Source organism: Uloborus diversus, chromosome 1, assembly GCF_026930045.1.
Source record: "Uloborus diversus isolate 005 chromosome 1, Udiv.v.3.1, whole genome shotgun sequence".
Taxonomy (NCBI): Eukaryota; Metazoa; Arthropoda; class Arachnida; order Araneae; family Uloboridae; genus Uloborus; species Uloborus diversus.
In genome coordinates, this window is record NC_072731.1 from 230,352,009 (window position 1) to 230,375,465 (window position 23,457).

Sequence of the window (23,457 nt, forward strand, 5' to 3'; positions counted from 1 at the left end):
TTTCCAAAAAGCTTTGGGGGGAAAGTCTAAAGTACTTTCAGCTTTATAAAAAATTCTCATGTGTTTTAAGATTGCTCAATTTTATTATTTTCATTTAAAGGCTATTTTTTAAAATTTAGTAATGAAGTCTTTAGGGAAGTATTAATGCTAAGTGGCTACTTAGTCAGGGGTCCCTACACCCCTAAAGGCAAGGGTACACTCCCCTAAATATCGCGAAGCCCTCCCAAAAGCAAGAGCCCCCCCCCAAAAGTGAAAAATACCCCTCAAAACATCCCCCTTCCTCCTAAAAATTTCATTGGCGCAGTCTACATGACCCTTCTAGGTGAGCACCCCTGCCTTAGTTACGACTACCACGTTTTTAATGTCAGGTGTTTCACTACCATTATTAAAACGGGGACGGGGGAATAAAATTCTTGCAGGTATGCATTAAGGGGGATATTTTGATGGGGACGAAATATGGAGCTGTCTGGTAACCATACTGTTTTCTTTCCCCTTAAGTCATAAGGCTGTTGCATTATCCGTGCTGAGCACCTGATCAAAAGTAATAGGTAATCACTTTGACAAAGAACAAACGAACATTTATGATTGCACCGGTACAATGCTGGTGTTTAGATAGAAAGTCGTGACCTGTTAGTCTAGAAATTTTAATAAAAATAGTAACTATACTAATGTATACATGCATGCAAAAGCAAAAATTTCCCAAATTGCATTCAGTTGCTGCAAACTCTATTCTGACTTTAATCTTAAATTTTTGCGTGCGTCATTAGTACTGATGGATCTAAAGCTCTTCTGAACTCTTAATTAGCTGTAAACTGATATGCCTTTTATGATTGTGCGGTACATAATACTGGTGTCACTAGTATTATGTACAACAATAGCATTTTTTTTTTAGTCAAGTATTTAATTTTGTCAATTTTGTTATTATTTTGTCCAAATCTTGTCTCAAGGTGTCAAGTGATTATTTTTAGGTATAATGTGTGTACTATATAATTTATTTAAAAAAAGGGATTTAAAAAGATATTTTTATTTATCTTTCAGTTAATATGTGGCGTGCTACTGTTGGTTATGATGTAAATAATACAAAAAATGGAGATGATGGGGATGACGATTGGGAAACTGATCCAGATTTTATTGTAAGTAAACCTTTTAAATTGTGCTACGTTCTTGATTGTAACTTAATAATTTATTGCATCTTCATCAGTTTTTGAAATGAAATGCATTATTATATGATTTTAAAGTAGGCTTGCCAGCTTTCTGAAATGTTCAACTGGGACATCGGAATCCCCCCCCCCTCAGCATTGCTATTATTCTAAGGGGTACATTCTCCTGGCTGAGTATTAGAGCGTTTTATATGGTAGTTTATTTTCAATGCTATGAATAAATGGTTACTAATTATGAACCTTAATATACAAAGGTTGTAATAAAAACTGACATAAGCAGATAAAATTTAAATATTTCAGTTCCGAGATGTAAATACAGTGAAGCACCGTTTATACGGCTTTGAAGGGACCGAATGAAAATAGCATATAAATGAAAAAAACATATAATAGGTGTATGTTAATGTGTATTAGACTCTGCAGGGACCAATTTAAAACACATATAATTGATAAAAATGTATAAAAGAGAAACATATTAATGGTGCTTCACTGTGTTTACAATTTATTTTGATTAGAAAAAACACTTCGAATGAGGAATAAAAAAATGAACAATAATTACATATACTTTTCATATTATAGGATTTTTTAGTCTTATTTGGATTTAATCTTGTTTCAAAAACCCTCACAAGCTAATCCGGTATTAATTTTACAAGTCAATGTTGTAAGTGATAAAAGTAATTATCCTAAATAATCCTTCACAATTAATTATTTTTGGACCATTTTGATCATTTGTAACAAATTTATCCTTTACTGGGATGTGAAGTAAACCTGCCGGGACACCGAGATTTTGTTCGAAAACCGGGACTGTCCCGGTCAAACCGGGATGTCTGGCAAGCCTACTTTGAAGCAATGCATATACGTAGCCTATATAACACAACCTTTGAAGGAAAAATCTGAGCAGGAACTTGTGTTATTCAAAAATTACTCCCTTTCATTGCATACAGGTGTGCAAAATCTGCCAATCTGATTTATCCAAAGTGTAACTCAGGCAGTGATTTTTATTTTTACTTTGCTGATGACAGAAGTAGTTTTCTTTGCTAAGGCGTGTTTCTTTTATACAGTTTTGATTATTATCATGGCTTGTTGAGTGGTTTAAAAATGATATTGAAAATTACTACTTATTAAATGTTTCATAAACAAAAATATTTATAAAGCCATTCTAAAAATAAAATTTAAGCATAAAATTTTCTTAGTTTTTGAATGTTTCTTTATTTATGTTTTTGGGAAAATCGAAACAAAATATACATAAGTCTAAAAAGAAAAGCTTCAAAAAATTAAAAAAAAAAAGAAAAAACTTTCCTCTTTGACACTGATGACTGTTTACTTTGTTAAAATTATTTTTTAGTAATATCTCTTAATTTTTTAATGACGAAAAAATAGCTCAAATAAAGTTCTTAAAATACAGATCACAAACTGCATAAAATTTTGATACTTTTTATTTGAAAACTAAGGTTTTTTTTTTTTTGATAAAATTATTTATTTTCAGAATGATGTTACTGAAGAAGAACAGAGATGGGGATCAAAAACTGTAGAAGGTTCAGGCCGAACTGCTGCTGCAATAAAGTACTTCTGTTTTTATTCTCCCATTCATATTAGCTAAGCAAGACATTTTAATCTCTAAGCAGGGCCTGACTAAGTTTTTGAAGACCCTGGGCACGAAATTTATTTAGTGCCCTCCCCCCCATTCCGAACTTATTTATATCTGTACTAAATTTGGTGGTATCTTATATTGCAAAAAATGGAAGTGACAGACATAGTATTAGATAACTAAACATGATAATATTAGATGTCATCAAACTTTGCCCGTTGCAGTAAGCCCTTAATATCAAAGTTATCAATGGTGGAACCTTAATAGTGTTGTAAATATAGAACGAACTTGGAATGGCTGTGGGATCTGCGATAGAGATTAAATTTTTGCAAGGTTTTTTTTCTTCTGAGTTTAATATTTACATCTTGCTATAGTATGATATGGAATGAGTCCAAAATCAAACTTTTACCTACAGATTTGATGTTGGTGCCTCCAAATGTTGGTGCCCTGAGTCCGTGCCCCATGCGCCTGTGCCTTAATCTGGCCCTGTCTCTAATTCATTATTTCAAAATGTGTTTATTTGTTGGATTTTTTCCCTTTTTCATTTAGTGGAGTGCTCAAATTTTTTATATTGCATTCTTTGCCAAGTTTTTCTACCTGCTCATCTTTTCAACAGACTTCTAATTTTTATGTTCATTATTTTTAGCATTCAAGAACTGAGGAGTAATGTGGTGAAAGATGATGCTGAATTAAAGAAAAAGAGTTTGGAAAGTGGCCCTAAATCATCCTTTGGTTATGGAGGGAAATTTGGGGTTCAAGCTGACAGAATGGATAAGGTAAAATAGCTGTTAAATTCTTCAATTTTAATTATTGAATTTCAGGTTATTTCAAGCAACTTTAATGATTATTTTCCTAATAAAAGAACTTTTTACTGTGAAATTTTCAATTCAAGGCAAGATAGAATAATCACTGTTTAATTCTTAGAAGTTAGCCTAACTTAATCATATTCATACTTTTAAAAACTTATTAAGTAAACATTTAAAACTTTTATTGAACAAATTATTAAATATAAAAAGTAATAAACTAAAATGTTAAATTACAACACTAATTACTGAAATGCTAAATTACATTGACTTGAATGTGTTCTGCTCCTCTTTTATTGATTAATTACATGATCTGAGCTAAAATGATGTTTGCTGAAATTATGTAGTTTTTTTCATGTTATGATGTTCTTTCATGTTATATTGTTCTGCATTTTGAAAATAGTATATCCTTTTCTACTTTTTGTCTTTATAAGGAATGGCTTAGTTTTTAAATGCACTCTTAAATATATTTTTAAAATCTTTTTTTTTTTTCTTCTTTCAGTCTGCTGTTGGACATGATTATGTTGCTCATATTGAAAAACATACTTCTCAAGTAGATGCTGTTAAAGGATTTGGGGGGAAATTTGGTGTCCAAGCTGATAGACAAGATAAGGTACTTAAATTTGTTGTTTTAAACTTTTTCCTCTCTTGGCCATGTCACTTTCAATTTCAGTTACAATCTCTAAAATGTTTGATAGTTCAATGATTAGTGTTCTTAATTTTTTTAAACACAGTTTCTAGGGATAAATACTAATTTTATGTTTAAGAAGGGAATTTTTATTGCTGTAACAATGAAATTATTATTCTTTTTTAATATATATATATATATTTTTGAATTCCAGTCTGCACTTGGATGGGACCATCATGAAAAGGTTGATAAACATGCTTCTCAAAAAGGTATGCTACCATTAAAGTTAAGGCAGGCATAGTGAAGAAAGGAAGAGCAATTTTATGTTTGGTTGATTTTGGAAATGCAAATTATCTAGTTAAAAATGTCTTTTTCTAGTACAGTGAAACCTTTTCAAGCAGCCACCTGTCTTAAGCAGCCACCCCTTTTAATGGCCATTTTGTTGCGGCACAAAATTTTTAGTACTCAGACTTAATTTTAGAAAAACCTCTAGCAACAGCCATCCAACCTTTTTGGATGACCAGCAAGTGGCTGGACCCAACCCATCTTTCAGGAAAATCTATTCATTTTTCTTTTTAATCTACAGCTTTTCAGTTCAAGAAGGAGACGTTTTACTGGCTGTTAACGAATTCCGATAGTTTTGGAGTAAAAATGATGCTTAAGCTTATTTTATCAGTTGATCAGTGTGTGTGTGTGTGATTTGGGTTGCAAAGAACACTAAAAAATCTTTTTGTGAATCTTGAACAACATATTGAAGTTCTGAGCAGTATGAGCACAGAAAATTGGCGAGAGAATAGAGTAGGATTTAGAATTATTTCTAACAGAAAACACCAACTGAATGTTTTGATAATTAGAGTGCCCACCGAGAGAAACATTTTCTGGTGAGCGATTAAATCTAATACAGAACAAATATATTTTTGCGCCTTTCATGTACTAATTTGGTTTTTGACAATCAATTGATACTTTATACATCTTGTAATCACCAGCAAGCTAAACCTTGAACTGAAGTGATTTTGGGGATAATAAATAAAGTCATCAGAAATGTAGATATAATGACAACTAAATTGGTTAGAGATTTACATTTTGAACTGAAAAACAAATTTTTAAACAAGTGTTGGAGAAGAGTAAAACCTTAGTTACAAATTGTATCCTATTTTTGAAATCATAAAATAATTAAATAAAATACTATTTCCCTTTAGAAAAGTCTCAAACTTCATTTTAAGTGATAGACTAGCTTATATTATGTACGTATTATAGAAATTACATTTCAACTGTAAGGAAAATCTTTTAAAAGGACCACCCCCTTTGAACAGTCAAAGTGTTACGAAACAGAGGAGTGGCTGCTCAGAAAGGTTTCACTGTTTTGTGTAGTTAATATTTTAGTTCAACTTTTATTTAATTGTTCAGCAGTATATTATTGTATTGTGCAGTAAAACCTGGCTAGAACAATACATGGTTCAATAATAATTTCCTGTATGAAAGTAATAGTTTTGAGTTTCCCGTGAATTTGCATAAAATATAATGTAAATTCCTTTTTAACTTGTCCTGTGCATCCTTCTACAACAGCGGTTCCCAACCTTTTTCTCTTTGCGAACCCCTTGGAACAGGCAAAAAAGTTCGTGAACCCCCTGATGTTGAAATTAGTAACATGTAAGAAACAATAAAAAAACAGCATGTTTGCTTTCCATTTTTTGCAGCATTTGATTGCAATAAACAAAAATATAATTGTAAAATATCATTAAATGCAAACATTAATAAAAAGTTAAAACTACATCTACAAGAAAAATTATAAACAAGAAGTTTTATAAACCAACTACTTTTTTTAAGCATACTTTAAATTGGGGAAAAAATCCTTAATGCGATATTTGTGGCTGTTTGACGGAACAAAGAAACTGAAAGTTTGGTTCAATGTCTGACAGTTTGAGTCTTAAATCAGGCTCTGCATTCAATCTGCTTCGGTATTTATCTTTGAGATAAGTATAGGAGGAAAATATTTTCTCGCACAGATATGTTGTACAAAATGGTAATAAAATTCGAATTGCTTTTTTGGACAAAACGGTATAGTCATTTCTTACACTGAGCCAGAAGTCAATTAACGAGAGCTCTTTAAAGGTTTTTCAATGAATTATCACAGGATAACTCGATGAGCATTTCCTTTTCAGGTAATGTCAGGGTGGTCTCTAAGCATGGATTTCCTTCAAAAGGATTGCGTATCCAGTTGTTTGAGAGAGGGACGTTACGTCTATTAGGAAAATACTCATCAAAAGTTAGTTCAAGATGTTGCAGATGTTCACATACATTTCTTTTAACGCTTTCATCAAGTTTCATTGAGTTTTCTGATAAAAAACTACTAAGAGAAGTGAAACAAGAAAACTCACCCATTTCCAGGCATTGGATCCAGAAATTCAATTTTTTTACCATAGTTTCAATTTTATCATATACAACGAAAATATTAACAACTACACCTTGCAAGGATAGATTTAATTCATTTAATTTTGAAAAGATGTCAGCTAAATATGCAAGCCCTTGCATCCAAAGCGGATCGAATATGCAAGTGGACAAGTGAAATGGATGATCAACAAAAAATGCTTGGACTTCTGACTTCAATTCAAATAAGTGTGTCAAAATTTTGCCACGGGAAAGCCATCTAACTTCTGTGTGAAGAAGTAAAGTAACATGAAGGCTTCTCAATTCCTCACAAAGCGCGTGAAATAGACGGCAGTTTGTGGCACGTGATTTTATGAAATTTACAATTTTTACCGCATCATTCAAAGTAGCGGATAATTCTGCGGGAATACGCTTGCATGCTAATGCTTATTGTCTATGAATGCAGCAATGAGTCCATTCAATTTTCTCGTTGATCTTCTTTACTCGCACCACAAAGCCAACAAATTTTCCTGTCATTGATTTTGCACCATTCGTGCACTCACCCACATACAAAGACCAATCTATTCCATTTTCTTCAAAGTAACTGTTGACCAGTTAGAAAATTGCTTCTCCAGTTGTGTTGGTTTACAAAGGTTTTGCAAATAGTACATCTTCTTTAATTGTATCGTTAAAAATATACCTAACATAGACAAGTAATATTGCAACGTTTGCTACATCAGTCGACCCATCAAGCTGGATCGCAAAATTATTCTCTTTTATTCTATTCACAAGTTCTTTCTCCACATTACTTGCCAAATCAGTAATTCTGCGTGATACTGTGTTGTTTGATAGCGGAAATAGGTCAATTTTTTTTTGCTGACTTTTCTCCCAGCATACACTTAGCAATATCTTTAGCACACGGTCCAATTAAATTTTCTGCAATTGTATGTGGCTGTCCAGATCTTGCAATTCTATAACTGACTCGATATGAAGCTTCAAGGGCCATTTTACTATCTTCGTTGGATTCTAACAGGAACGTAGAGACGCTACACTTTTCATTATATTCCAATTTTCTTTTAAAATATTCGATAGGTTTGTCCTTGTGTGTCGGATTCTTTGTTTCGAGGTGTCTTCTCAGAAGTGACGGTTTCAAACTGCTGTTCGCTAGAACTTCGTTGCAGAGAAGACAAAGCGGTCTAGGTTCAGACTCTTCTCCAATAAAATAAAAGCCCATTTGTAAATAGTCACTGTCATATTTTCCCTTTTTGTCCCCTAGTTCACTTTTCTGTTTAGTCGGGGGAGGCGGCAGTTCATTACAGCTATCTATTTCAATATCCTGTGTTGATTCGAAAGTTACTGCTGATGTTGAGGGTTGATCGATTGACTGCTTGTCCATTTGTCGCTCAACCAAACTACCAGTTTTCAACCATCGATCCATAACAGCAGAAAGTTATTAAATCATAAAAATTACCAACACGATTATAACTTCACAGAGTAGCAAGTTCACGTAGCAAAACCAATTGCAAACAAAATCACTTGTTTTCAAGCATCTCTAAAGTATCTCTAAATACGTCTGTTAACAACTATTTCCCCAGAACTATGAGCATGAGCATGCTGATGTTATAAATTTTTGAAAACGAACAGATGGGTAAAATCCAGTAATAAATTTTAAGTTTGGAGCCTTTTGCTGTCATGTCTGCTATTCGATGATTGAATTCGACGGAAATTCCCGAGTTATATTTCAACCAGATTAGAAATAATACCCCTATGATGCATTGTTTGAGAATTCTTTATTTTTTTCGACATATGTATATTATGTATATTGTTTGATTGACTCCACGCGATGGCGCCTTTTTAAGGTCATCGTGATCCCCGCCACAGCTTAATACAAGGTTTCTGCATGGCGCCTCGCAATAAAGAAGGAAGGATATCTCTTTTTGTTGTCTATCAAAAAAAAAAAATGAGAAAATTTCTTTTTAACCAAGATTATAAAACCGCTGAAAGATTTTTTTTTTGAGCTTAATACAAGAGTCTGGCGCGTTTTCAAATTAAAAAAAAAAATTTAGTACCTATGTGTGCAAATTGAATATTTTATAATTTTTTACCAAACTAGGAAAAATCCGCCATTGCACCGAAATTTTCGCGAACCCCCTTCCTGCACCTCGCGAACCCCTGGGGGTTCGCGAACCACCGGTTGGGAACCTCTGTTCTACAACAATAACTTTGTTTTAAATACTGGGAAATGAGAAAGCATTTGCTTATTTTTCGATCCGCTTGAAACAAAGCTGATGACATGCGCCCTTTCTGCAACTAGTAAAGATCAGCTTGTCTAGTTTCCACCTGTTATGTCAAATATTAGAGTGGTTCTTCCCTTAATTGTGCTCCTCTATGCATTTCTCAGAAATGGAAATACAATAGTATAACCTTGATTTAACGATTTTCAAGGACTGGAAAAAGTTGTCGTTAAATGCAGTCCTTCAATTAGATCTTCAGTGCAGTCAAATCCGGAAAAGTGAAATGTATCATTGAATTGAGGAAATCGTTAAATCAAAGTTATGCTGTACTGAATCTTGCTGGTTGCAAATTAATAAAATCTAAAATATGCAGATAATGAAAAAAAATCAAGACAAATTTGATTGTATTTTAAATTTAATTGAACAAATTTATTCTTCACGGCAATCAAGAGTCTCAGTCATGGATAGATAAAGAAAAGTTTTGCTCTGATCCAAAACTTTTGGTGTCAAATTTTGCACCCAGGTTTTTAAATCTTCATGTCAATTTACAATTTTTCGTCTCCAAATACAACTTATTGCTTATTTCTAATACTAATTGGATGGTTACAGTATTTAGTCGTTTTATTTCCCTAAACCCTTTAGGCCTTAGTTCTAAAGTTTTGCTGCTCACTCGTTCTCGCTGATGATGTTTCCATTACAAAATGAAGTGTTCTTTTTTCACTTCCAGTTCATCGGCTATCTCTCTGTGCACAGCTATATGTGTGTCTGTGTATTCATACTCATACATGTACAAACACAAGTGTATCAAAAAAATGAAAAGCTTAGATTTGGTTATCTATTTGCAACTGTTCAATAAAACATCTAGTGCAAAAAGGCAAATATTGACCCAACAAATTTTTATTTTATGTTTTTGACTTTAAGGAGAGAGGAAGATAAAATTTAAACTAATCATTTGTTTTATTATCAATTGCAAAACAAACTTCGAAATAAATAAATAATGCTTCAATCAAGTTTTTATAAATTTATTGCAGGAAATAAAATTTTTAAGAATGTCATATATATTGACATTTTATGTTATTACCGTGGGCAAAAAATTTAGAAAAATTACTTTCTGAAGCATTTTAGTCACTTTTTGAGCCATGGCTTTTATTTTATAACTAAACTGCAAAAATTAATTTACAACTTCATCTGCATACCATCTGACTGTGACAAGGGCGCCCATATCCGGGGTAAGGGGGGCTCAATCCCCCCCTTTGAAATTAGAACTTCCTTGCTTTTAGTACTTGTTTCTTTGTAAAAATGTGAAGACATTTCTTCTCCAGCCGTTAATGAATAAGTTATTAAAAACATCGAATTTTAATAACTCTAATCTGCATTAAAATCAGTTTCCATGGGGAAAATATCTGACCCCCCCCTTTTATAATTTTTCATATGGGCACCCTTGCACCTTGCAGTGTGGGGGAGGGGGGGGGGGGTTCCAAGAAATTGAAAAAAAAATTGAAAAACTTATCACTAAGACTTATTAATGTGGCAAACATCATCGCCTCAGCAACAATAAGACATCTAATCCCAGAAATAACACCAAGATATCTTACTGTTGCTCTGAGACGACGATATACACTGCTGACCTCTGGGGAGGAGGGACCCTATAGATTTTGTTGTAGGAGGGACCAAAAATTATATATTCTGGTACTGCTGAAATTTCACTGTATAACTTCCGTTTCAAAATTTAATTGCTCTTTTGCACTATATTCTCACATGTTGGTGACAAATTTCACGTATGCAATATTGTACTTAATAGTTAATTTTGGTCTTAATTGATGAAATTTTATTAATTAACTCGACTGCTAATGCATTTCTAAATAAAAAAAAACCCTGCATTTGTTTGGTTTTGACTTTCTTCTCTTAACTTTACTCCAGATTATGCATCAGGATTTGGTGGGAAATATGGAGTTCAGAAAGATAGAGTGGACAGAAATGCTGTTGGTTGGGATTACATTGAGAAAACAGCGGAGCATGAATCACAAAAAGAATCAGCTGTTGGGTGGGATTATCAAGATATTGATGGTTAATTCTTCTTTTAATTGATGACATTTTCTATTATATATGTATGTCGCAGTGAAACTGTTCACATGTAACATGTTTGATAGTAAATTTTGAAAAAAAGGTTTGCTTTTTTAATTAACTGGACTGCTAATGCATTTCTAAATAATGACAAGCTGCATTTGTTTGATTTTATTTACTTCTCTTAACTTTACTTCAGATTATGCATCAGGATTTGGTGGGAAATATGGAGTTCAGAAAGACAGAGTGGACAGAAATGCTGTTGGTTGGGATTACCTCGAGAAAACAGAGAAGCATGAATCGCAAAAAGATTATGCCAAAGGCTTTGGTGGAAAATTTGGAGTTGACAAAGGAAGGCAGGATAAATCAGCTGTTGGGTGGGATTATCAAGAAAAAACTGAAAAGCATCCTTCACAAAAAGGTAATTTTGTATAATTAGTGAAATAAATTATTTATGTTAGCTCTTTAATACCAATAATTTTTGTTTAGTTTTATTTCAATGGAAAATAGGTTTGATCAACATATTTAATCAACAGGTGTGTTTACTGGACAAATATCTTTGTATTTTGGGATGTGTTGTTGACTGTTCATTTTGTTCACATTTACGGGCCTGAAGAGAAAAGGAACTCTTCAACTTTCATTCAACCAGGCCCAGATCTTCGTACGAGGGGGTGGGGGGGGGGGAGGGGGGGGGGTCCATTAGTCCAGAAAATTGAAAAAAGACATTGGGGAAAAAAAACAGCATTAAGACTTGTGAACTTTGCAAATATACACTGCTGGCCTCTGGGGATTTACAGATAAGTTAATATAAAGGTAGATTATTTACATGGATAGGTTAATTCTTTTTCCATGCGAATATCACCTATGATGAAAAAGAAAGGAAATAAAATTAATTTCATTTATTAAATTATTTGTGTATAATTTGTAGAAATCTTAGAATTCTAAATTTCACCTACATATTTTCATAAAATTTGATAGGCTTTTATCTTTGAAAACATTTTTGTAGTATTTAGCTCTGTTAAAGGAAAGTCAAAATTTGATTCAGTTCGAAAATTAAGAGTCAAAAGTTTAAAAAAAAATTATGTGTTTAATACAAGTATGCATTAGCCCTGAAATTACCTGAAAAATAAATGTATTTGTGGACAAAGGGATCAAAGTTACTCGAGGTAGAGGTACCTGTCAACCAACTGTACTACAGATTTTATAGATTAGTGGTAGTGTGAAAGAATTGTACATGCATGCATAGTTCAATGCACAATACTAACAATGTGAAAATGTGATATTTATAATGTTTAATAGGGTTTTAGTTTCACATATTTTCTGTAATATCGTGGATAATACAAGGTCCGGCTATTAATTTCCCGGGACTAACTTAACTGCAGGAGATCGAAAAGCCGAAAGATGGCGCTAATGATTACATATTGAAGATCGTTTTCTTGCTCATGTGCAGTGCTATCAGCCTCACTCTGAAGTAAGTGGTTCTCGTAGAAAGGCACATTAAAATGTAGTGTCTCAATTCCTGTTGTCGCTATAACGCGAACTTCCAGTGTGAGTACGGATTGCGGCCGACCTGTGTGAGGATCATCATCGATCTTTCATACCCGCCCCGAAAGTGTTTAAACCTTTCAAAAGTTATTGAGCGGGATAACGCTTCCTCGCCCTAAACTTGTTTCCACATTTTATATGTTTCTGCAGCTGTCTTGCTGAATTTGAAGCAAAATTTAATGTTAATTCTTTGCTCCACTTTTACTTCGACGAGAGGAATTTGAGCGCTACGTTTTAATGCATCTTTCCACAAGAGCTACTTACCTTAGAATGATGCCAATTTCACTGCACATGCGCATAAAAATGCTTTTCAACATGCAACCATTAGTGCCATCCTGGAAATTAATGGCTGTACTTTGTATGAATGTAATGGTGGCTTAAGAATGTTATTTCATATGTATAAGAATCTAATTTTTTTTTTAAAAATGCATTTAAATGGTCATAAATACATTTTCTGCACTCTAACTATGAAAAATCATTAGTTTTATAAATAAAAAAACCTATTTCGCTAAAATTCACTTATCGTGGTAGAGGCTAGAACAGATTAACTGCAATAAACAAAGATTGACTGTATCGTTAAATCTTTTTAAATCTAAGTTGAAGTGTTAAAATTTATTGATACATAATTGAAAGTAGCATTTTCAAATGCTTCCTTAAATTGATTTGCTTCTAAGTTAACTTTTGTTTTAACTATTTTTGATTGCTTCACAGATTATGCATTAGGATTTGGTGGAAAATTTGGTGTTCAAACTGATCGCCAAGACAAGACAGCTGTTGGTTGGCAGTATATAGAAAAAGTGCCAAAGCACCAATCTCAGATTGGTCAGTCATATGGTTCTGAAAACTAAATGAGCTAGTAGCATTTTGACTTGCATAACACTGCTGCTTTTCACTTACTCAATAATGTGCAGCTTTTATTTTTAACTCACATTATTGCATGATTCATTCAAATAATTGTGTTCCGTTTTGGGAACTGATGGTTGCAGTTAAGTTGGGAGAAAAACTCGCATTCTTTGACATCCGCTCATTTAATTCAAGGATGCCATTTGTAACTTATTATTTTGCTTGTTTTAAGTAAATGGGGTAACATTTAGTATTTATAGATGCTTAAAAGCAGAAATAAAATCTTTTTCTTAGTTTTTTTTGGAGGAGGGGGGGGGGGGGATATTTTCAATGATTAATTAAAAAATTGTGTTAAATAATTGTCTTTTTAATGCAAAGAACATATTGCAATTTCCTTTTCAGCGTTTTTCTCATTTTACTATTAAAATCTCTCGACATTTCTTGGATCCATAGTTTACTAAATAACTTGAAGCTTTAAAATATTATAAATATGTGATTATAACATAAAATTGAAATTCTTGGAACAAAATATAAATAGTAATGTTCATTTGTTTTAAGAAACCTTTCATCTGGTTTATTTTTGTTTACGTAAAAGTTTTCCGATCATACAATTATGTTTGTCATTGTTATTATTTTTGACATATTGATATTTTTACTAGTGCATATTGCAAAGTGTCCAAATTTCAGATCTTTGTAACTTAATTTATCAAGAAAAAAAAGAAGAAAAAAGGAATACCTTTCTTTAAAATTTAGAATCTATAAGAATGTACATAAGCTTTTTGTTAATGTTTGCTGGGATTTTAAACAATTTGTAGATAATTAAAACACGTGTGCCTTAAGCACTGTTGTAAAATTGTTTATTAGGATTTAAGGAATGCTATACATTTTTTTTTTTTTTTTTGATGTTGATAATTCATCGGTATTTAAAATAATAAAAATAATTAAAAAAAACAGGGGGTTTCATTAAAACTTAAATTTTGTTGCGAATGGCAGCCTTGGAACTAACACCAAGGAGACTTCAAAACTACAACTGAAAGTAAATAACAATAAAACTGCTTGCTAGACTTTTTAATTATAGCTTTGCTTTTTTTAAATTTAAAATCACTGCAGCATTTTAAAAGTTAACTTATGATAGATGTGCATGTACTAAATTGTTCTGGTGTTTTAACAGGTTTTTTCAAATTTACGTTATTGCAGCATGTTTATTGATTTGCAAGTTATAGTAAAATCATGAAATATTATACTTTTACTGTAGCATTTGATACTTTTAGGACATAACATTCATTAAATATCAATTTAGAATGTTATCAATATAATGAAAATTATTTTTGAAGCTTATTGTTTTCCGTGGTTAAGTAAAATGAAAGTTAACCTGCTTAAAATTGACATAATGTTCCTCAAATATGCTTAGAATTGAATATTTAGTTTTTTTTTTTTTTTAATTCAAGCTTTTTTCTTAAATAGAAGCCAAGATTCTGTTAAACCTCTTTAAACATTTGATATTTTTAAAAGTCATGTTTCCCTATATGTTTGAAAAATATAAAGTTAAAACTTTGAGTTTAATGTTAGGTTTAAGCAATGACATATTGAACACTTTTTTATTAATATAAAATAACTCCAAAGTTAGTTAAACTCCATTTTTTCACTTTAAGAGGTATGACGACCTAAATAAGAAACTAGAAAACAAATTATCAAGACATATAAAGAGATCCATCTGATAAATTGTCAGGGAGAAAAAAACATCCAAATATTTTAATTGTGTAATAAATTCATTTGAAATTGTTGCTCATAACTTTACAAATGTTGAAAATCTAAGTTTTTACTTAAATTTGGCTGAATTACATTTTTTAAAGGGATAGAAACATATTTTATATCATCCCAGTACTAAGTGGAATTTTTTAGGAAGTTCTATTTTATTCACTTGTTTGGTTTGGATTGTTTGTTAGGAAGTAATATTTGGTTGTTTTCAAGTAAAATAAGACCTAATTTGGAAGTAATAGGGTTTTGTATTATATGCCTGTCATTCTGGGACAGAAGGTTTGTATGCTCTTGCAATATGCATTGCTACATGTGTAGCACTTTAATGCTTGATGTGAACACTTACCAAGTCCAGGGATGCCCATCCCCCTACAGTAATTGGGTGCCCCCTCAAAGGCTATATAGCCTCCCAGATTGAGAACCCTTCCCTCCCCAAAAGAAAAAACTATCATTTGAAGCACCCCTTAAAATTTTCAATGATGCAGTCTTTGCCATCGACTCTTCCCTTGTGATGACCCTGCCAGATGCCCCTTAGAAATAAAATAAGATTAAAATTTAATCACATATCCTTAAAAAAATTAAGTAATGTTTAGCTGTAAATATTAATAATTTTTTCAAAATGTCTTGCCAATTTTGTTATTTTTAATTTTGAATTAGATTATGCTAAAGGTTTTGGAGGTAAATTTGGAGTTCAGGGTGATAGAAAAGACAAATCTGCTCTTGGTTGGGAGGAAGTTACTAAAGTTGAAGCTCATCCTTCGCAAACTGATATGAAAAAAGGATTTGGTGGTAAATTTGGTGTTGAAGCTGACAGGCAAGATAAAGTAAGTTAGTTGATGGAATCATTTTTTTCCCTTTGTTTTCCCCTTTCTGTTAAATGCAAAAATTATTAGTAGTTAAAAGATTGCCTTATTACTGTATGGGTATCATTACTGTTCAAAAGAAGTCGATTAGTGTAACTTATTTATTTTTAAATAACAGATAAAATTTACAAACACAATGTTACACTTGACACACAGAGACAATGAAAGGCTTGAGCTGCACACACTATTCCACAGTTACTTGGAACTATTACTCTATTTTCCTGGTTGATCACCCTTGGCCACTGCTGTGAGACAGGTCATCTTATGTTAAAAGAGAGAAAGGCAGCTATATACATGGTGGTTAACTCTTATTTTTATTATGTTTAAAAGTGAAAAACAACTTAAAAATTTTGTAAAGAAAAAGCTGTTCTTTCGTGAAAAGCTGATTTTTACAACTTTTTACAATTTTAAATGCAACCTACCTACAGCCTTACAGAATTGGTAATTTTCCTTCATTTAAATATTAGCCCAAGATTTATAGAATATAATTTATGATTCATTTGATTCTTTTTTTTTTTTTTGGTTTCTTTCTTTGTATGCTGTTCTAACTTTTCTTGCTTTCTTTTAGTAGACATTTTTTCTTGCACATTCAATCTAAATATTTTTTATGTTTTCAGTCTGCACATTCTTTCTCTGAAATTGAAAGGCCACAACCATCATATCAAAAAGTTCGTGCAGAATCAGGTGAGTTTTTTTTTTCTTTTTTTTCACCGTTTCAGTAAAGCGACTGTTTTGTGTGAAGATGAGACTTTAATATGGTATTTAGTGATTCTCTGAATTCTGAATAAGTAAAGGCTTTATCGATTCAAATAAAATTCATGATTCAGTTTAAAAGCATCATCTTTTTGTCCTCACTCACGCATCCAGGCAAAGAGGATGGAGTGTGCTTACTAGTCATTTGCTCTAGGAAGAAACCCTTTATTATCTTACATCTAAAAATGCAGTGTCCGTGTGTTTGCTACCGCAAAATTTAAGTAGTCGATGGATTTACTTGAAATTTTTACTCAACACTCTTTTTGTGCAGAAGAGAGCCCATAAAAACTTTTTATCCCCAAAATTCTAAGCATTTTGCAAGAATTAATTAAAATCATTTGTGTCTGACTAATGATTTCTATGTATTTTGGCCCATTTTTCAACATGAACTGAAGTAAATATTTAATCCATTGCCAAAAGACAATAAGAAATTCAACCTTTTTTTTCTAATATCTTAAAAATGCTACTTTCAGTTTTGTTGTTTTGAGGCTTAAATAAAAACAATTATGTCTGACAAATGAATTTAAGCATTTAAGCCTATTGTTAAGCGAGAACTGAAATAAATATTAATCCTGTTGCCTAAGTATAGTGAGAAGCTCAGCCTTCATTTGTTTTAAAATATTTTAAATACTTATGATTTTCACAGCAAACATACACTTTTTTTGACAGTCGGCGGTCCGATGCATGACCAGCAGCTCCACTCAATGTTTTACTTTTTTGCTTTCTGTTTTCAAACCTTTTCTTTCAAAGTTTTCTTACTATGATGTAACATGTATTATGCAAACGTAATCATAGAAATGATCACAGCAATGCCAGGTTTTGTATAAAATTGTAACTGGAAAATCTATTAATAAGTGTGGCAGTTCACTTAAGACTTATTCAAAAAATTGTGCGGATTTTTGTGTTTCTGTCTCTACAAAAAAAAAAAGACAAAAAAAAAAAAAAAAAAAATCTAGTAAGTGTGACCCAACAAATGAAAATGACAGACAACCACATGCTAAAAGTAAATGGATCCAATGCCATATTGATAGAGTTTGATATGGGAAAATAAAACTGTAGATATTCTTTCAAAATATAAGTACTCATTTGTGCAAAATGTATAGAAACAGAATGCACAAAGCATTCAGTAACTTGGGTGTGATTGTTTTTAAAAGGTGTAACTGATAACGTTTTTTCAAAATATGTTTAAACATATTGAATGAGATACTCTGTTTTTCCATTGAAATTGTTATAATTCAATAAGCAATTCTAAGTATAGTTATCTATTTATATTGATTCAATTTGAATAATACAAGATGATAATTGATAAGCAAAGAACTTACCTTCTATTTGATCATCTGTTATGTTTACGTTGAGGCTTCTCTATAATTATTTATATTTCTTTAAATGTGATGTGTTGTCATTGTTTCATGCTTTATGCAGTCACTGCTTAACAATGATTTAACTAATAAAAAATGAGCAACATTTATTAGCTAACAATGCATAACATGTCTACACACTACGATGGTTAGAGAGAGTCTAACCGCTTTTACAAGATGGATGCAAACAAAAATGAATTAAAAGTTTTTAGTCTGGATTTGATAGTTTGGATTTGAAAGTTCACACTTTGGTTTTGTTTTGGTTTGCATTTAGCAAGTATTTACTGCTCAGTTCAGGGATCACAATTAAAAAGATATTTGTAACAGAAATAAGGCAATGTATGCAGATTCAGTTAGAGACATGTTACTATACTCAAGGCTATGACATTTTAAATACCACAATTTTGTAAAAATTAAATTGATTTCTGTTGTTTTAAGCAAATTATTTGATGTAGATGCTGAAAGCTATTGATACATTACTATCGGTTATTACATTAAAAAAAAAAGTTTCAGTTAACTAAATTAATGTATATTTTACTTTATAATCTGGGATCGAAGTGACCTGCTCTGCAGTAATAGATATATCGAAAGTCCATCGGTTCTAGCGTTAAATAGTGAAAATTGCTCTTTTTCAGCCTAAATTTAGTGATTTCTACTCAATGAGTTTGTACAAGATCTGACTAGTTGAAACTAATTAGAAAATTATATTTTTATGTGCAGTAGGGTCCAATAAAGCTAGTAGTTTAAGAGCTCGCTTTGAAAACATGGCTAAAGCAGAAGAAGAAGAAGCAAAGAAGCGAGCTGACGAAGAACGTGCCAAACGAATTGCTAGAGAACAGAAGGAAAAAGAGGCTGCTGAAAAAGATGAAAAGGTAATGTGAGAAAAAATGTAATACGAGAAATTGTGTTTATACATGGGAATCAACGCCATAGTTGGGAATTATTATCAGGTCAGGTCAAGGACGTATCCAGGATTTCTTCAAGGAAGGGACAAAATTTCATTTTTAAAACTTCAATTTTGAAAAAAAGTTAGTTTGCAGACCTTCTCAACCTGGCGTAATCGAATATCGTTTAAAATTACATTTACGGAAATACAGTTTCGAAAAATTAGCAGAGGAAAGAGCTTGAATCTCTTTATTAAACTTTTTATTTCCACTACCTTTCTTTAAGTTATTTCTCATCATTTTTTAATTGTATGACGTAAAATATCATGTAAATTTACATGGTTCAAGGTATTCATTATGAAAAAAAAGATATAATGTGCATTACATAAACATTAACGTAATGTGCAATTGCAACATAATGTGCAATATGCTACTATTTTCAAGTCTTATGTCATGTTATGTTGTGAAATGTTTATGCTATATTTTCTAAAAGTCACTTTTCCATGTTTGTGACAAAATAGCCATGTGTGATATCTATTTTAAATTCAATAGAAATTTTGCATTTTTGAATATAAAACATAAAAATGCAAATATTCAATAATTTAATTGTGAATGAAAACATACTGATTTTTTTTGGAGGGGGGGGGGAGGGGTGATTTCCTAAAAGCCTTCTCTAGCTTGATGTGAATGCTGATCATACTTTTCAGTTTCAATAAGGCAATACTAGTATAGTATAATTTTGATTCTCATTTGATGATCCTGAGGAATGACTTGAAGGCAGTGGATAAGAATTTATGAATAATTAAATATGCATGAAAGTAACACAAAAATTGCTTAAATGAAACCAAAGTGAGAAAACATTCAAAACCTTTATATTTACTAATTGCATTTTCTGCTTTATCTGTGCATTTTTTACCATATGAATTATTATTAACTGAAGAATATGTGATACAGTAGAACTTCAGTTATTGGGACTGATCCCTGTTCAGACTCCGGATTTAATGGGTGACCTATTTAAATTCGTTATTGCTTCAATAGTGACCTGAAAGTCTTTGTATTGAGTTAATAATAAAGCAATTTTACCTCCCATAAAGCATGAGTATTTAATATGTCAGCTACATTGTATTAGCAGGAATATAAGTATGTACAGTATTCTATAAAGAAGTACAAAGCATGTGTACTAACACTAATGTCATCATCAAGCCAATCAGTTTGGTAAGCCAACAAAAGGTTACCCTATTCAATTCTACATAATGAGGCACAGTGCTGTATTGTACATTGTAATGCAAATATGAGAAAAAAATGGTAAAACATCACTTGATTTTTTCATATTTAGATCCTTCTCATACTGTTATTTCATTTGTTAACTTCTATTGCTGTACTTTGGTATATACATACACATAAGATAAAATATTTGATAATGATTTAGGAACGACAAAGAAGACTAAGCCTGAGGGAAGAAGCGAAGGTGGAGGAAGAAGAAGAGGAGGAACATTTATTTGGCCCTACAGTTCGAACGTCATCTGTAGGCGTACCTACCCCTTTATTGCAAGCTGCAACAACTACAAAAAGTGCTTCTCCAGATCAATCGTATTACTCCTCGGCTCAGCCTCCTGTTCATTATGAAGTTAGTAATGTTAGTTTTGTCACATAATTTAGGAATACAATCTTGCCCTACATCAATCTTCATATTGTATTTAAGCTCAGTTGTATTTAATCTTGTTAACTGGAAACAGTACATGTTTAGTAAAATTAATATTTATCTGATGTCTGCCTGGTAATTTAAGATTAAGTTATTTTAGATGAAAGATAAGTGTTAAGCCTCACCTGTGACCACTTTACCCTATAGGTGAATAAAAACAAACAATTTAATTTTGTACATTTGAAAGAGATCTCTAAAAATTACTTTTATTCATGTTTATATTAAAATCTTGATTTAAGAACTTGTTAAATGTGTGAGTAGAATTCAACATGTTGATTGTTAATTGGTGTTCAAATTCTTTTTTTTTCCTTATTGAAATTTTACTTTACTTGGGGGCAACCTCAATCTGCTTGCTATTTTTTAGCAACCCTTTGAACTGCAAGAAGTTCCATTTAAATTACTTCATGATCTGAACTTGCAGGGCTCGCTCTCCAGATACATCATTGCAATTTAGCAAGTTTGGATCTAGAACTCACCAGTTACGCTCACTATATAACTAAGGTGACCATATGTCCCATTTTGATTGGGACTCCCATTTTCAGGTACCCTGTCTCGTTCCCCTCAATGTCTCGTTTTCTGAAATGACAGAGAAGAATACTGAGTGCTTCAACCAAAAGTCATTGGGTGGAGCTGTTTAAGTATTTTTGTACCCATAAATTAATTCATGTATAATTATATATTATACTTTGTTTTCCCAGACCTAAAACACTCATCAAATGCATCTCTTTGCTTATGACTAATTTGTGGACTTCCAAAACAGCACAGTTGCAAATTGCAGTTCTTATAGCAATGATGATTTTAAAAGTAAATTGTGGGAAATTCTGCAAAGTAATTCATTCTTTCTTGAAATCAGCACCACATGTATTCAAGCAAATTTGTTTATTAAGAAATTACACCAATTCTTGTTCATTCCTATCTTAGTCTGTCATAAATTATTTATTTTTTTTAAAGGCCACTCTTTTTGATATGCACATACAGGTACCTAAAATTGGTAAATGTCCCGCTTCGAGGAAAAATGAGATGGTCAACTTAACTTCTGTATTCCAAAAGTAGCAGGACATTTTCAATGACCTATGTTTTCCTGGATTTCTATAGACATACCTGATCCTTTGTTCTGTAAATTATCTCCTCTAAAATGTATGTTTGAGCTTATCTCTCCCAATAACAATTCCATCACATGTACATTCAGAGGAATAAGAACTATTTTTTTTTAAATAATTATACTGCATTGTATATATTGTATAAATTTCATAAAATATATTTTTTTGCTACAAACAGTTATTACTTTGATTTAATGTTAGTTCTTGTTCAATTATAGGAAGATCAAAGAAGACGAAGCCGAGAAGTTGAGAATGAAATTGAAGAAAGCAGAGAGCTTTCATCTGCTCGCACATCATCTGTTGGTGTCCCGACACCATTGTTACAAGCTGCAATTACTGCTAAAAATTCATCTCCAGAACAGTCATATATATCACCTGTAGTCTCTAAATTATTTGAAGTTAGTTATTTAATTTTATGTAAAGTAATTATTGTTTTACATTTTTTATAGTGTTTAAACTCAAAAACTAAGCATTTATGATGTTTTAATCTGTGTAATTTTTTACCATGTGCAATAAATACATGCATCTTCCATTCATTCCTCAACTTTTAATATTTGTTTCAGCAAATCACTAAAGCAGCATTTGATACTCTAATTATATTTATCTAAATTTTAATTTGTTAAAATTTTAAATTTGTTGCTACATTTAAAATGTTTTTCCCTTGATAGTAAATCAACTACTACGTGGCCCTCCCTTTAAAAAGCAATTAATTAACGTCCGCTCGCCTCAATTCTTTGTTTAAATTTTTTTTATTGAAAATAACTTACCAACCGCCTCCCAAACATACACACGTCTTATTATAGGGGGCTCCTAAGGGGGGCGAGGGGGCAACTGCCTCCTCACTTTCAAAAGTATAGGGGCCTTGCCCCCTCAGTTTTCAGAATTAAAAATCAATGATCAATTGAAAAATTATTTTTTATGGGGTGGATTGATTTATTTTCCAAAAGTAAAAACTGAAAATTCTAGATAAATGGACTTTTCTGCGTCTGATAGAATGTGCTTGGATTTTTCATTTTTCATAGAATTCGAATCATAAGGTTTTTTTAAAGCAGATTTTAATAACGTCTAAGCTTTTATTCACGCGATTGATGAACAAATTCATTGTTGGCCGACAAGGAAATAAAACACAATGATTTAAAATTTTTATATGTTGCCAGTTTCTATTTAATAGCAAATAAAATAATTGACATTGATTTTTAATAATATAAGGCTTTTAAAAGGATTTTCAATTTTCCCTCTTGATTCTATGGTTGCGACTCAGTCGGGGTTTTTTAAAAAATTTTATCGTTGTTATTACACAGCTAGTTTGGGTTTAATCACGTTTTCTTTATGCATGCCAGGCACATGTGTTAATATAATAACACATTATTAAGATGAATGTAATTACTAGAATGGAGTAATTTTTTCATCTGAGGAATACCTTGAAAGAATTTTTTTATCATCCGAGATCAGTTCAGAGTTTAAGACGCCTCCACTTCACTCCTGGTATTCTGAAATATCCCCAGGCAGCGTCCTTGCTCTTGACATGAATGGAATAATCCAGGTCCAGATCAGTAGACTTGAGTGGGCATAGTAAGAACCTTATTTTTACCAGAGGAGAGAAAAGCTTTTGACTTGCACTAAATGTGATTCAGCTGAGGCCTCTCCTTCCCACCTTCTTGCGAGTTTGGGATTGACATATAAAGATCTATCGATCAATACGCTTTTAGTGTACGACTTCTTATCGATTTATAAACTCTTGGACCTGGTCTAGCATCAACTAGATCATGGGGAATAAGCCACAACGCAACAGTAATTTTTTATCCATGGA

The 23,457-nt window shown here is 31.9% G+C and overlaps 1 protein-coding gene across 4 annotated transcripts in view; it reads left to right on the forward strand.

Moving 5' to 3' along the window:
* Positions 1-23,457, forward strand: part of LOC129225697 (src substrate protein p85-like) — a 42,737-nt gene that overhangs the window by 217 nt on the left and 19,063 nt on the right. Inside the window, exons 2-13 of one of the 4 annotated variants that reach the window (XM_054860177.1) lie at positions 1,039-1,133; positions 2,644-2,720; positions 3,392-3,521; positions 4,051-4,161; positions 4,391-4,445; positions 11,041-11,262; positions 13,098-13,208; positions 15,645-15,811; positions 16,468-16,534; positions 18,682-18,833; positions 20,275-20,472; positions 21,866-22,045. In XM_054860177.1, coding sequence (XP_054716152.1) covers positions 1,044-1,133; positions 2,644-2,720; positions 3,392-3,521; positions 4,051-4,161; positions 4,391-4,445; positions 11,041-11,262; positions 13,098-13,208; positions 15,645-15,811; positions 16,468-16,534; positions 18,682-18,833; positions 20,275-20,472; positions 21,866-22,045 — 1,560 coding nt within the window. In that variant the 5' untranslated portion in view covers positions 1,039-1,043. The remainder of the gene's footprint in view (positions 1-1,038; positions 1,134-2,643; positions 2,721-3,391; positions 3,522-4,050; positions 4,162-4,390; positions 4,446-11,040; positions 11,263-13,097; positions 13,209-15,644; positions 15,812-16,467; positions 16,535-18,681; positions 18,834-20,274; positions 20,473-21,865; positions 22,046-23,457) is intronic. The other 3 variants (XM_054860186.1, XM_054860195.1, XM_054860203.1) reach the window with 3 other exon arrangements.